The sequence below is a fragment of the Phymastichus coffea genome, unplaced genomic scaffold, assembly GCF_024137745.1.
Source record: "Phymastichus coffea isolate CEN01 unplaced genomic scaffold, Cenicafe_Pcof_1.1 PCOF00248, whole genome shotgun sequence".
NCBI lineage: Eukaryota > Metazoa > Arthropoda > Insecta > Hymenoptera > Eulophidae > Phymastichus > Phymastichus coffea.
In genome coordinates this window covers 14,962-29,253 of record NW_026707059.1, presented here as the reverse complement: position 1 = coordinate 29,253, position 14,292 = coordinate 14,962, and the positions used below count along the sequence as shown (strand labels likewise).

At 31.6% G+C, this 14,292-nt stretch overlaps 3 protein-coding genes across 4 annotated transcripts; 2 read left to right on the top strand and 1 right to left on the bottom strand.

The window, feature by feature from the left end:
* Positions 1–690: 690 nt before the first annotated feature.
* On the bottom strand, positions 691–3,097 carry LOC131674479 (26S proteasome non-ATPase regulatory subunit 7). The gene is made up of 5 exons (XM_058953182.1): positions 2,857–3,097; positions 2,597–2,689; positions 2,101–2,279; positions 1,823–2,026; positions 691–1,755 (listed from the first exon to the last, which is right to left on the bottom strand). Exons 1-5 carry the CDS (start codon positions 3,029–3,031, stop codon positions 1,441–1,443), a joined length of 966 nt encoding a protein of 321 aa, XP_058809165.1. The 5' UTR covers positions 3,032–3,097; the 3' UTR covers positions 691–1,440.
* Positions 3,098–3,383: 286 nt separating this feature from the next.
* On the top strand, positions 3,384–5,434 carry LOC131674480 (inosine triphosphate pyrophosphatase). Of its 2 annotated transcripts, none has more exons than XM_058953184.1 (3): positions 3,384–3,455; positions 3,812–4,360; positions 4,447–5,434. In XM_058953184.1, the coding sequence occupies exons 2-3, from the start codon at positions 3,898–3,900 to the stop codon at positions 4,647–4,649; spliced, it is 666 nt and encodes a 221-aa protein (XP_058809167.1). In that variant the 5' UTR covers positions 3,384–3,455; positions 3,812–3,897; the 3' UTR covers positions 4,650–5,434. The 2 variants fall into 2 exon arrangements, with proteins under 2 accessions (XP_058809167.1, XP_058809168.1); XM_058953185.1 differs by having other exon boundaries at positions 3,401–3,455; positions 3,975–4,360.
* A 2,456-nt stretch (positions 5,435–7,890) lies between these two features.
* Positions 7,891–13,833, top strand: LOC131674495 (uncharacterized). Its single transcript, XM_058953206.1, has 16 exons — positions 7,891–7,921; positions 8,329–8,409; positions 8,485–8,762; positions 8,824–8,939; positions 8,999–9,170; positions 9,239–9,390; positions 9,461–9,835; positions 9,902–10,242; positions 10,315–10,955; positions 11,023–11,948; positions 12,007–12,139; positions 12,215–12,418; positions 12,501–12,836; positions 12,914–13,211; positions 13,281–13,554; positions 13,644–13,833. The coding sequence occupies exons 1-16, from the start codon at positions 7,891–7,893 to the stop codon at positions 13,831–13,833; spliced, it is 4,548 nt and encodes a 1,515-aa protein (XP_058809189.1).
* The last annotated feature ends 459 nt before the right edge of the window (positions 13,834–14,292 follow it).

Below are 14,292 nucleotides of genomic sequence, written 5' to 3'. Positions count from 1 at the left end.
TTTGTTAATATTCCTGAAATTATTTTTATAAAAGTAAGTTGATAGTTATGCAAGACGATTACTCAATTGAACACAGTTTCTTTGAAATTGATTAAATAAATAATTCTGATAAAATTCCTTTATTCTTTAGAAATTGATTGAAATAATAAGTATTTTAATTAATTTTGTAATAATTATTGTGAAATATTAAGAAAACCAAATTAGTATTTCATTATCAAAATTAATGAAATTTAATCAAAACGCTCGGAGCTCTGTAAAAAACATGAAAATACAGTTTTTTTAAGTAATGTAATAAATTTTTTTTAATTTGTAAATGTAAATGATAAATGTAATAAAGAATTTAATAAAACGATTCATTTTATTAAACACCTTATATATATATGGGGAGAAAGAGAGAGAGAGAGTTAAGTATCTGAGCTTATTTTATATGCTTCAACGACGTTTAAATTTCATCCAATATTAAAACGTCATTTTTTATTGTAGAATTTAAAATCCTACGTGAAATATAATCCATCAAGATCACTTTACAAAACCAACTACATGTTTAATTTCGGCTTCATCATCATTGGTTAAATACAAAGTCATAGTCAGCTTTCGAAACGTTTGCATAGTTGTGAATAGTGTTAGTGTTTCAAGCATCTGGAGAAATGATTTTTCTGCAATTCATTATATAAATAAAAATACTTCAACTCAACTTGTAAGCATTTAATATTCAGATTTCAAAGGATTTTCAATCTATATGTCAAATGCCCTAAGTAATGAATAATTTAAAACATTTATCAGATATTCTACTTAGATAAATATAACAAAGTAAAATACATATATAAATTATTGTAAATTATACAGTATAGCATAATTAAAAGAAAAAAATTCAGGAGCCATAGCGCTAAAAAACACGGATTTAAAAACAATGTTTAACAAGCTATGATCTGTTGAAAAACCCATTGAAGTTGGTCGTTCTATGAATGACATAAAATATCATGTTATTTTCAATTAATGTAATAAAATGCTTTGTTCTTAATTCATAAATACGTTAAATAATAATTGTAATGAAGAATAAAAACAAATTTAAAAATGCATATCAATCTTCTTTACTGTTGTGAGCACAAAAAAAAGTTCTATCGTTCAAAAGCAAGTTATCTTTAGTTTAGTACATAGTGTAATAGTGAATATTAGTCTCACAGAATACTTATTATACGATAATATATTTTTCGATCATTTCATTAATCGCACCGTATATTTGTTTGCATTCGAGAATACACTGCGAATAACATAGTTTTTTGTAAAAAAAACAACGTTAATCTGTACAAATATTGTGACAAGTTTTAATCCTAGTTTCAATGGATTTGCACTATTTGTTTTAGTTATCAGTTCATTAAAATATGCAAATCGCGAGTAAAGTTGGTTTAAAAAAAAAGATCATTTCACACATCTCTCACTTCACTTTTTAGCTTTCTCCTTTTCATCCTTCTTTTCATCTTTTTTTTCGTCATCTTTCTTTTCCTCCTTTTTCGTCTCTTTTTTATCTGTTTCCTTCTTTTCTGCATCACGGTTTGTTAACTTGTTATTTATCAGATTATGAAGTGCAATGATAGATCTTACCAATGCAGCAAGATAAACAACCAACATTTGATCGTTTGTTTTAACATACAAAGAATCAACAAATGTATTTTGAGTCATGTCTGGCAGTAAATTGAAAATATCTTGCAATTGGTAAACAATTTGATGGTTGATAGGCAGCTTACCTTCTCCTACCTGCAATTTACATACATATTATATTTATGGTAAATTACAAATATTTATACAAGTTAAAGAAATAAACCTTCAGTAAATAATTTTTGATCTCTTGAATTTGTGCATGTAATCCTTTCAAACCTAACAATTGATTTGTGATTCTCTGACTCAAAGTACCAACAGTTGTATCCTTAATATCTCTTAATAAATGTTCCACGCCTACTTCTTCAGCCTCTTCAGCTCCTATTTCACTTGGAATATGTTCAAAAGTTTTTGATGTTGGTGAACCATCCTAAAATAGAAATATTATAATAAATAAATGATATGACTTTCTTAATTTTATATTATCATTTGAAAAACACTCACATCATGGACCTCTTCAACTGCCTGATAAGCTTCCGTAGGAAGACCAAGATCTTTTGGTTTAGCATCTATAATAATCAGTACTGAATTTGGACAATACCTTCTAATTAATTCGTTTATTGCAACATCATTTTGGTGTAACTTAGGTCCTGTGTGATACCATCCCACAACTTTTTCACGAGCTAAATGAGAAATCAAACAACTATCAAAGTGATTGTCCAATATTGTGTCTCATTGATTGTAATATGTTCAAGTGATTTATGTTGGAAAAAATGTTATAAAATAAAGCATCAAGTTAAAAAATGAATTACATTTTTGATAATTTACATTTTAAACACTCTCATTTCTTGCCTTTCATCCTGTCAATACAATTTTGTTGCAATAAATACTTTATAATTGTCTAATGAAGATATTCAAATATAGTAAACAAAAGGCACTGAAGTCCACAGGTAATCAAACACTGTATTTAACACAAGAAATATCTTTAAACTATTCTCACCATTGACTTTTTTGAACATTCCATACATATTTTCCAAGTAATCGTGATCAAGGAACCACACTGATTTATCTTTATCATCTTCATCAAAAGGAACTGCAAAACAAAATCACATAACTTATCAACCACTATATATATATTTCCCAACAAATAAACTATCAACTAAGGCAATATTTCACTTGCAGTAGAGAATACAATTTAAATAAACAAATTAATAGTGAACTAAGCTTAAAAAAACAGAAAGGTATAGTGCATAACCTAACCTGCAAAACTGTTTGACACGTCGAGGACCCCTTTGGCTCTCCAGCTTCCGAGTAAAACACCAACAACCCTCTTCTGGTTCCCGATCTTACCCATTCGATTGAAGTGGTCCACTACGCTAAGCAATACCAGCGGATGAACCACGACTTTCGTTGTGACGACCTCTTGACTCGGCATTTTTGAACGGATTACTGTGCGTGCTTGCTTGGTGCTCCGTCGTCGGTCGTCGTCGCTTTTCTGTTTCTGAATCCAAAGCGTAAAGCATGAAGTTGCTCACGCTGATGAGGTATACCTATCGTCTTATCGAATATGTATCCGCTATTTTCTTACTTCGTGATGATGGTGATTTTAATTTTTCAAACAAAATATTGTTTATGCAAAAATAGTACAATTTAACTTATGTTAAATTCATCGAAGATAATAACTATTCAGATTAGCTGATCGATAGGTGGAACAAGCATATTAAATTTTTAATTACCTGTCAATTGTCCACGAACTAATAGACGAAGTTGTTATTACTAGGTTGGTCGCACTGTCGAAGTAAACGCGCTGTCGTGTGCGTGCGTTTCCCCCTCATGAGTATTTCTCGAGGAATTTCAAGGTAAATATGAATTAATTAATTCAACGATCTGTATCATCCAAACAAACTCACCATCATTATTAATTTGAGCAATAATAACCCGTGAATTAACCTATAATTGGTCGACGCTTCACATAAATTCGCACGAAACTGCTGTTGCTTACCTAGCCAAAAGTCATGTGGTGTATTGTATTTCACGGCGATATGGTATTGCCAATCAAACAAATATTTTTAGCGCGTAATTTGAAAGTGTTTCTTAAATCATTTTAGGTTTTATTACTTTATATTATTCACGACTTATTAATTTTCTTTTATCTTTAATTTTGCAAAAAAAAACAGCGATGAAGTATTTTCAGTTATTTTCAATATTTTTACAGGATTTCACAATAATTACTCGCACAAGGGAAATTTTACTCGTAGAATATATGACTCCAGGCTCGGTTTAGCTTATTTATCAACATTTATGCGTTGGGATAAAAAATTAATGCAAACCATAAAAAGAACTTTAACTGCAGGAATGACATTTTTGAAACTTCACAGAATGGCGAAGCCCATCGTGTTCGTAACGGGGAACGCGAAGAAATTAGAGGAGTTCATCGCAATTTTGGGCAACAGCTTTCCTCGAGAAATTACCAGTCGTAAAATTGACTTGCCAGAGTATCAAGGTGAAATTGATGAAATTTGCATCAGAAAATGTAAGACAGCAGCGAAGATTGTCGAAGGACCAGTTATTATCGAAGATACGTGTCTCTGTTTCGACGCTCTGAAGGGACTTCCTGGACCTTACATCAAGTGGTTCCTTGACAAATTAGGACCTGATGGTTTACACACTATGCTCGCTGGGTTCGATGATAAGAAAGCGCAGGCCGTGTGTACGTTTGCCTATTGCGAAGGTAAACCAAGTGACCCAGTTTTACTGTTTCAAGGTATACTTTGTGTTTTCGGACATTTTTTCCAAATTTAAAAATTTTTTAAAAATTCTATTATTATTTATGTTTTGTATGTATTACAGGAAGCACACCTGGAACGATTGTAAGTCCCAGTGGTAGTAGGGAATTTGGTTGGGATCCTTGTTTTCTGCCTGATGGTTTTGACAAAACTTATGCGGAATTATCGAAGGATAAGAAAAACGAAATCTCGCACAGAAGTAAAGCTTTATCAAAGCTTAAGGAACACTTCTTGAAAGAGCATGCTAATAGTAAATGTCAAGCATGATAATTTTTATACAAACGACAATTAATTTTATAAAATTGAATGTTTTATATTACGCGTAGTAGCAAAAACAAAAAAATAAATCGACGGTAAAATTGTTTTTAATCTAAAAAGTTCATCTCTAATGTTTGACATAATTTTGTCAATTCAAAATCGATGTGAAATCGACATTTCATTTGCGAAAGAGAATTTCTTGTATATTTTCGACAGACAATTTATGTGCAAAGTATGTGAAAAGTTTTTGTCAAATTTGTTCCTTGAAAAAAATATTTTTGTGAAAAAAATATTTTGTAGTTCAAAAATAATAAGAAATGACAAACGTGAATGTAGGATAAATAAAATATTGTAATTTTTCACTAATTAATTAAAAAAAGACGTTCTTTAAGGAATGTGGTAGGGAATATGTTGAATGTAAATATTTTTTCGTATTATAAATATTTTATTTTTCTTATCACGTAAGTCTACACGAAAATTAATGTGAGAAAATAGATTTTATTTTTGCGTATCGTATTTCCGCAATAGTCAAGAATATTAATCTTAATGTGCAACTAATAGCTCGAACAGCGATGAGTTAATATCGAAAAGTAGTATTATCATATCAATGATATTTTCATGTTTCGAAAAAATATTTGTACAGTAATAATTTCTTCAATGTGTGTGTTTTTAATAATTGACAATGTGTAAAATTATCATGTAGAAGTTTTAGATCAATTCTGTTTTGTTATATTTTACCGACATTTATTCCGAAAATTTGTGGTGTACAGGAGTTCTCTATTTTAATAAAAGCGAAATTAACATGATTAAATTATGTCTTTTTATTCAAACAAAGTTTCTCGTAATTTAACCTCACCTTCGTTCAGAATATAATATTTTGCATAGAAATAAAAAAAAAAAACACTACAAAATGACATTACATTCAGGGGTTTTAATGCCTAACAGTATTCCGAGTAAACATTCGATTCAACGCCGATCTTTTCGGTCACCATAGCCGTCATTACGTTGGTTCTGGATCCTGTCTATTTGTCCTTTGTTAATGATTTGAATGATGGGGTTTTGGATAAGACGTTGATATTTCGAAATTACTTTACTGTAATGATCAAATCAAATATATTTGCACTATTTGACAATAAATTGTTCAAAATATAAAAACATGAAAGCACAAAAATAAAGGAAAATTCATAGTAAACTAACAAAATTCACTTCTCTATAATATCATAATATTTTTTATGAATTAAATTTCCTTCCTTTAAAGACCGAAAGAATTCAGCCGATGTAAATGTAACTATTGCAATTTATTGAGTTATATTGGTAAATGGAACATCTATCACGAATTCGTACGAAACTGAACGTTTTGTTGCTGGAAATATTTTATCAAATTTTTGTAATCTTTATGAAAGGGATATGGCAAAGAATTTGTATTTATAGTGCAAAAACTATGTATGATCTTTTAATTCCTTTCAGTAAGTTATAACTTAGAGAGAGATTCATAGCAGATTCTGAAGGTTTTAATAAATTAGACCTAAATTAATATTTCGATATCCTCCTGACAAAATTCATTCACTTCACGATTATCATACTCTTCAAGAAGTTTACAAACTTACACCAAGATAATTGTTTATCAGCTCGATAATGAGAAATAAAATTACGAAAACATTATTATACATTCAGTTTCTTTACTTACATAATATAAAGATTGTTAGTTCAATACTTTACTAACGATCTATTATTTGGCATAATCAATTGGTTACTCGATTCAAAATAAATTTAATAAATTAGCGATTAACTTTTTTTGACATTTTTTAAACAATAACTCTGGAGTCATATAATAATTAAACGTAGATAGTTGTAAAAACGTATATGTTGTATCCGATTGAAAAATAAAAATAAATTGAAAAAGAAAGTTTTACTTTAATTAAGAAGATATTAAAAACACTACATTAACATTTTATTTTACGATGTTCTTTTTTCACTGTGATTTCATATAGCGCTAAACTAAGGAAACTACATGTTTACAACGATTTTTGCATCAGGTAATGTGACAGGGGGATCAAAGCTTATTTAACACTGAACTTTGCGAAAATGAAATTTCGGAATTTCTGTACAACTATGCTTTGACTTTCACGTAGCTTACCTGTTTAGGTAATGCATGACATTTTTATTCTATAAATAAAGACAAATCTGAGTTTATTGATAACCTTCTACCTTGAACTGGTTTAATACATATTGAAATGTTTTGCCGATACAATGCAAAATATTGTTGAATTAAACCATTTTTGATAATATTTGAGAATATTTAATTTATAAATAATATTCTTTACTGGATTATCTTTTTCTGAAATGTCTAATATTATTTATATATAATATAATCTATAAAAGTTGTGCGTGTCAGCTTATCTATGTTGTTTACTTCTGAATTTATATTAACCCAATATCACTGAACTTAATCAATACTTAAAGTGTCTATGTAATCAGAAGTTGCAGAATTTCCAAGGAAATTGTATGTTATAAGCATAATCACTTTCATGTCAGCTTTTTCTATTTCTGCTGGCATATTATCATCTGACGTTTACGTTTCTCGTTATAACGTATCACGTTATATATATAACTTCAAACTTGAAATCATATTGTAATAAACAATATATTTTACTATAAAAAGAGGAAAATTGATTAACTTTGAACAATATACTTAACTACAACACAGATTATGACGAAAAACTTGACCATAATATAACATATTTTCAATTCTTTATTTAAGTGTAATTTGAAATAAGTTTCCACTGTCAGAATTTATTCAGTCATCATACTTTTGTACAAAACACGTTGCATAACACTACATACTATCAAAATTCATTAACCCAAACACGAATATTAGATTAAAAAAATCCGTTGATAGATCGACATATAAAATTCCACACTAACACACAATTTGTTTTGTGAAATCTTGCGACAAAATTCGTAATGGTTTTTCCCAATATTACATCCATCGTAAAAGATACATATGGAAACAATGTAAAGAACTAATCGTAGTTTGATCAAGTCGTAAAGACGAGAAGCGAGGGGACCGTGAAAATCTTGGAGAAGAAGAGGCTGTGTACAGCATTATCTTGGATAGATTAGCAAGAGCGTTTGACGCTCGCTTGCTGTAGGGTTATCTCATCATTGCTTCTTCCAAGATTTATAATTAAGGGGCCATCGGGATTTATAAAAAGGGGCCAAAGCGACCATTGCGGCTAGTAGTCTCAACATGGGTACCGCTACTGGGTACGCGCTCGTCGGTAAGCTCCAATCTCAAGACACGAACAAATTTCTTTGCTCGCTATCGTACATTCAGTTTTATCAACGTTGATTTAAGAAATCTTTAATTTCTCGAAGTTTCTTCGTTGGGGCAACAAATATTTTCATGCTCTTTATAGTCTTGGTCTTGATGAGTTTCAATGATGGACCAGTCAATACAAATTTTGATTAAAAATTTAATTATTTTTCAACTCATTTGACTGAAGAAATTTCGTAAAATATCGCCACAACTAAATTTTGACTGTCTGAAAAGTGTATAACATATGGCCTTATGTAAAATTTTTTAAAATTAGATGTTTTTCAAAATTTCATATGGTATTATACCTGTCCTAATGCAGTCGAAGATGAAGACGATACCGTAATTATTACAATGATTGTAAATTTTTAGCGTTGTTGGCAAGTGTTTGCTACGTAAGCGCAGCAGTTTGCACATCAGTACCCGATGTAATTACACAGTCCGTTCAATCAGGTTGATTATAGATTTATTTTCACTTTAGTAAGGTAAAACAAAGCAAACTCAAATACTACTTTTAATTTTCAACAGTTGCAACACCAAAAGGCAAAGTCTACGTATACAAATATTTCGCTTCTGTAGTGGCTGGTCAAAACGAACCCGACGCTTTCGCGTCTAAGTTACAAATTAACGCACGGTTGGTTTTCAAAAGCCAGCTGAACGCAGCCTATCTCAAGTTTTACGATGTTCAGTTCAATATTTATAATGGACGCGACGATAGCACAGCTGAAGGAAAGTTTTATCCTATCGAGGAAGCCATTGAATATTTCCATCAGCCCGTTATGGTGGTATACAACGAGCAACACGAGGTATATTTCATCTGTTGAGTAACTCTAAAAGTGATTTTTAAAGTTATAAAAACTATGATAGGTTGAAGGAGTTAAATTCCAAGAAAACGACGCTACATGGTCAAGAAATATGAAGAAAGGTTTGGTGTCACTCTTCCATCCGGTACATATTAACAATGAAACGTTTTATCATCGATTAGAGGTAGGTAACGACTGATGGGAACGTATGGACGGTAAATGATAAATGTTCTCTTTGGTTGTTACCACCAGGATACCGTGTACGGAAAATGCAACGTCGATTACTTGGTCTACAACAATGGAGAGAAGGACAAAATTCTTGAACAGATGTATGAGCCAAGGAATTGCAGTAAATTCGTGCTTTTCGATGTTACGGATTCTAAGAATGAAGATTGTAATGTTCCGGCAGAGGTAAAATGTTGTTTATTTCTTTGTTGCTCGTTTTTTGATGAATGTTGTAATAGATTAATATGGCATAGGAGGATCTTGTCACAGCTGTCAAGAAAGTTTATACTTATGGTTCAATCAAAGATGTGGCTGATTATGTACTCAAGAAGGTCGTCTCTAATGAGAAATTTAGCTACTTGCCGTGGTCTCACAATAATTACGGAGTTCAGTTTATCGAGACAAAGTAATAATAATCTACATAGTTTTCATTGAAAAAAAGCAGACCTTTTTAATAATATTTTTATTTTCTATAGCCAAACCATTGAGTTGGAGAAAGTTGCCGATGAGTCGGAATATGACTTATCTGCAACCAAATTTGATGACGTCAAACTTTCAAATTTAACTTTCGACAAACACGAATACATACCAAACATCAGCTCAGCTGAAGAAATTCATTTAGGCCGTTATCAAGTCGATTCAAAGGAGACTCTCGTACCAATTGTTAAAAAATTGTTGGTCGATATGGTTGGATTTTTGAAAGAAAATCAGTTAGACGTCGAAGAAAAAAATCCAGAGCAAAAGTATTTACTTGAGACTCTTTATCGATATCTCGGTTACATGGACAAAGAATCATTGCGTTATTTGTTCGATCACTTTAATATACACTCAGAAAAAGGAAATATGACAAGGTTTGTTATTTTATTAATAATATTATTTCTTGAATTATTTCTCATTGTTTATATTTTCAAATCTAGAAAAATCTTTCTTCGTATGCTCCCGCATGTGGGTACTCAAGCTGTATGGAAAGTAGTACTGGATATTATTAAGGACGAACAAGTATATTTTAAACTCGACGAAGAGACAGTAATACATATATTGACGAATTTGCCAATGTTCGTTCTGAATCCTACTGAAAAATTCGCTAAACACGTGATTGAAATGAAAAGTTTACCGGATCATGTAAGTTACAAAGTGATGAGAGCCGGTGTACTTTGTTACTCGATTTTGCTGCATAAAGTTTACAAATCCGTCAAGGATGACGAAATTCCATATGCATTAGAAGCACATCTTCAATATTACTACGATCGTATTAAATGTGAGTGAGCGATTTTTTCTTACATGCAATATTATCTAGAAATCAATTTTATCATTTGTTATTACCATTCAGATGAAAATACCTATAATAATAAAATTCTGTACATGATGGCAATGAGAAATGTTGGAGTAGGTATCTACAAGTACCTAGCTCCAATTATCAAGGGGGAAGACATATTCTACGTCGATGTAACGATTAAAAAGCGTGAAAAATATCGAATTGCTGCGATGTGGGCAGTCGCTAAATCTATTAGTCAGGATTATGATAAAACTTACGACCTGTTCTGGCCAATTCTTTCTAACAGTTCGAATCCACTATCATTACGTATCACTGCTTACGAACTTTTAGTAACAAGGAATCCAAAGTTAAATATGAGGATTCTCTTGAACGTTCATGATCTTATGGAAAATGAACGCGATGAACATTTGTTCAACTACCATTATACAACTTTGAAGTCTAATGTAGAGTCGACAAATCCGTGCATGCAAGTTCATGCTAAGAATATGAAAAAGATTTTGCGTTTGACAAAGCCACATAAAGTTCTTAGTTCTACCTTATCCACCGTTAACGTGCATGATTATTATGATACTGTGTATGGGCATGGTAAAATATTCAAGATAGCTGCTGAAATTAATGAAGCTACGGGATTGCCACAAACTGGTTATTACGAAGTTATTTCTACTTACTTGAGGAAACCGAAACTTACTACCGGAGTAAGTACAGAAAATGTGATATGGATAGTTAATTGAACAAATACTAATTATACATTTTGTATTGTAGTATTATTGGAATATCGACGGAATCAATTTCAACAGTGTCATGCAGATAACAAAGAATTTATTAGATTCATCAGTAAATATTCATATGGAAATAACGGATGAAAAAGTTCAAACAATCCTTCGTCAAACCCAAGGATATAAAAACTTTGACAAGCATATCCACGTAGAACTTTGGACAATGTACAATGGTTATGTAACGAATGTCCAAGTATTCTTTGAGAACGGCCTGACCGACTACATAAGACAGCTTTATAATCAGTATAAACCAGATGCCGATCAGTTAATGGATCTTAAAGAGAAATACAACATTAATGTAGTTGACATATCGTTCGCTAACCATTATAAGATGGTTGTCGTCAGTGGAATTGGATTACCTATAATGTTCTACAACGATGCTCCTTATATGATGTATACGAAAATAAAACCTGACTTTTTCCCACAGAAGAATACTTTGGCTATGAAAGTTGAAGTCGATTCGAGGTTCCATAGAAGCAGCATTTACCAAATGAAGTTCTACAATCCCTTTGCTGACATTACTCAATCTGTTCAGAGACATACTGTTACGGCTGGTGCTTTACCGATCGATGTGACATTCAGCTTACAAATGTCAGCTCAAAGTCTTAAATTGGAACTGCCAAGATTGGCTAAACGATCTTCGGCAGCTGGGTTGAAGATACAAACTGTTGATCAGGTCGTTATCCTTAAAGATGTTTTTAAAAACTATTTGCAAACTCATTGTCCAACCTGCCAGAATATTACGGTTATTACCAATGGTCCAACATTCAAGAATAACAATTTGCAAGTTATACAAAACTTGGATTCTGGAATGGAATTCACTTACGGTATGTTCGATTGCGAACATAACTTTGAACCTAATGCAGAAATGCAAGAATGGTACAGGATTTTCTATTCGCCAAAGAATAATCGGTAAGTTAAAGAACTGTCTGTGATTATCCAATTTATTTATTTGAATTGTCTTTTTTAGAAAGGCGGATTTTGTCTTTAAATTGTTCATGATTGTCCATCAAGGTATGTTCAATTACGTGAACAACCCTTACACAAGCAGTTGTGGGCTGATTATGAAAGTAGCACCATCCACAGTACATCCAGTATCTTACGTAAGTTTTTTTTCGTTTTATTGACGTGTACGAATAAAAAAAATTTTCATAAAGTCTAAATTCTAAATAAATTAGGTTGAAATGAATTGGCGTGCTGGTGTACTTACGATCGACAAGCAAACAGTACTGACACTTCGTGGAAACGTCGAGGTCAAATCTGCAACAACTAACGATACTATAAGAAATTGGGAGATAGATATAAGCTCAGAAGTATTACAGTATGTAAATGCTTTCAAAGTAAAACTTACTAGAAAAATACCGGATGAGAAGAATCTTAAGGTGTGTATATATTTTATCAAAAATATATAGAAATTGTTTATTAAAAATGAAAATAAAATGTAATACCAAGTGCTCTTATTAGATTTGCTTCGAAGCTATTAAAGCTTATCCCAAACTCAATACTAATATCTCAAATATAGAGTATAAAACAGTTAGCAAGGTGTCCTTAGTTGCCGGTTATACCGATGATGATAATTGCGTGACAGATCAAGTTAACATCAAAGCTAAAATCGTTGGTGAACGATTGGAAGAACAAATTGAACATTTAAAAAATTATGCGAAACCTGGTTCTTGCTTCAAAAATGCTTCGAACCCTCTTGACTTAGATATCACTAAGTCTTTTGATTGGAACTGCTTGTACCAAATTGTTAAAGGTACAACTATGAGGAAATACTCGGCCGATGTTTCATACAAGCAGGTAAAAATATTGATAGTGAAAATAGGACTTCTTATAGAATGTTAATATACACGAAGAAATGTAATTGTACGTTTTAGATATTCCTTGAATACTATGCCAAGTTGCAATTGTTCGGAGACTGGGTACGTTCTTTCTGGAGTTCTCAAATCACATACAGATCAGAGCATACGGAAGAAGGACATATACAAATTCACATGGCTTATCCGGCTAACAAGAATTACGGTAACATCACCGTTGTAAGTCCTCACTACACTTTGGAGTATATTGATGTCATTTACGAGCAGGATAACGTTGAAAAACGACAAAATGATCTTGTTTTCGACAACATTGCCTTCCCCATCACCTTCTTGGGGGATTTCTATAAAAATGATGTCAGTAAGTAGCGGGAATCTTAACTATGGTATTGAATTTTGATATTTTAAATAGTCTATATTTATTGATTAGGGCCATGCATCGCTCACGCTCACGAGTTAATAAATGATATGAACCAAATGATCCCAATGGAATTCAGAGATTGGACTCTTATGTCCGGTGACTATGGGTTAATGAGTTACGCCGTGTTCGTCAAAACTATTGCCGACGACAAAGTCGCTGTTAGAGTATACGTTCTGGATCACGTTTTGGAAGTAACACCCAGCGAATCTGAACCTATCATCACCTTGAATGGTGAAGCTATCGCTTACAACAATACGATAGCTGTGAAAAATTCTATCTTCGAGTACGTACTTATATATACATATGAAGTTATTGAATAAAAAAATAAAAGTTATTGCTATATTGCATGAGCTTATAAATTTTTTGTTACAGCATAAGCACGATAAATAAATTAATCGTGGTGGAAACGAAGAAAACCTCAAAGGTTAAAGTGTACTACACTCCCTATAATGTGATCGTGATTCCGCACATTACACTTGACAGAAGCATTGACGGTATTTGTGGGCACATGGGCATGACTGTGTACACTCAACAAGTACCATTAGTGTATACTAGTACTTAAATAATTTATTTTAGCATGTCATTATGTAGATTATAACGAAATAAATTTGACTCATAAAGATTAATTTATTAAGCTGAAAAATAAATAATCTCTATGTAATAACAGAATTATGAAAAGGAGAATCAAAGATTATTATTTATGTTACCCGACTTATTCTATAAGGAATATAATACATAAATACCTAGATTTGTAGAAAATATTCTGTGATATCAGTTGAATATTATTTAAAGATAATATGAAAGTATTTTTGGCTTTATTGGAGAAGAAAATATTTGTCAATAGTTTTTAGAATAAAAATTTGAAATCAACTCTGCGTTTCGTATTTATCATTATTTTCTTTATATACGCTTTGGAACCAAATATCTACCAATTGATAGTTTCCTAACTAAAATATGTTTATTGTAGTAATCTTATTTCTCCGGTGGAAGTTATAACGAATGATTAGGCTAGTCAAGTACA

Coding starts and splice junctions, on each gene's coding strand:
- LOC131674479 (XM_058953182.1), bottom strand. CDS start 3,031: ATGCCGAGTCAAGAGGTCGTCACAACGAAAGTCGTGGTTCATCCGCTG. Junction 2,027..2,100: donor CAGTTGAAGAGGTCCATGAT/GTGAGTGTTTTT, acceptor TTTCTATTTTAG/GATGGTTCACCAACATCAAA. Junction 1,756..1,822: donor TCAAAAATTATTTACTGAAG/GTTTATTTCTTT, acceptor TGTAAATTGCAG/GTAGGAGAAGGTAAGCTGCC.
- LOC131674480 (XM_058953184.1), top strand. CDS start 3,898: ATGCGTTGGGATAAAAAATTAATGCAAACCATAAAAAGAACTTTAACT. Junction 4,361..4,446: donor CCCAGTTTTACTGTTTCAAG/GTATACTTTGTG, acceptor TATGTATTACAG/GAAGCACACCTGGAACGATT.
- LOC131674495 (XM_058953206.1), top strand. CDS start 7,891: ATGGGTACCGCTACTGGGTACGCGCTCGTCG. Junction 8,410..8,484: donor TACACAGTCCGTTCAATCAG/GTTGATTATAGA, acceptor AATTTTCAACAG/TTGCAACACCAAAAGGCAAA. Junction 12,419..12,500: donor CGGATGAGAAGAATCTTAAG/GTGTGTATATAT, acceptor TGCTCTTATTAG/ATTTGCTTCGAAGCTATTAA.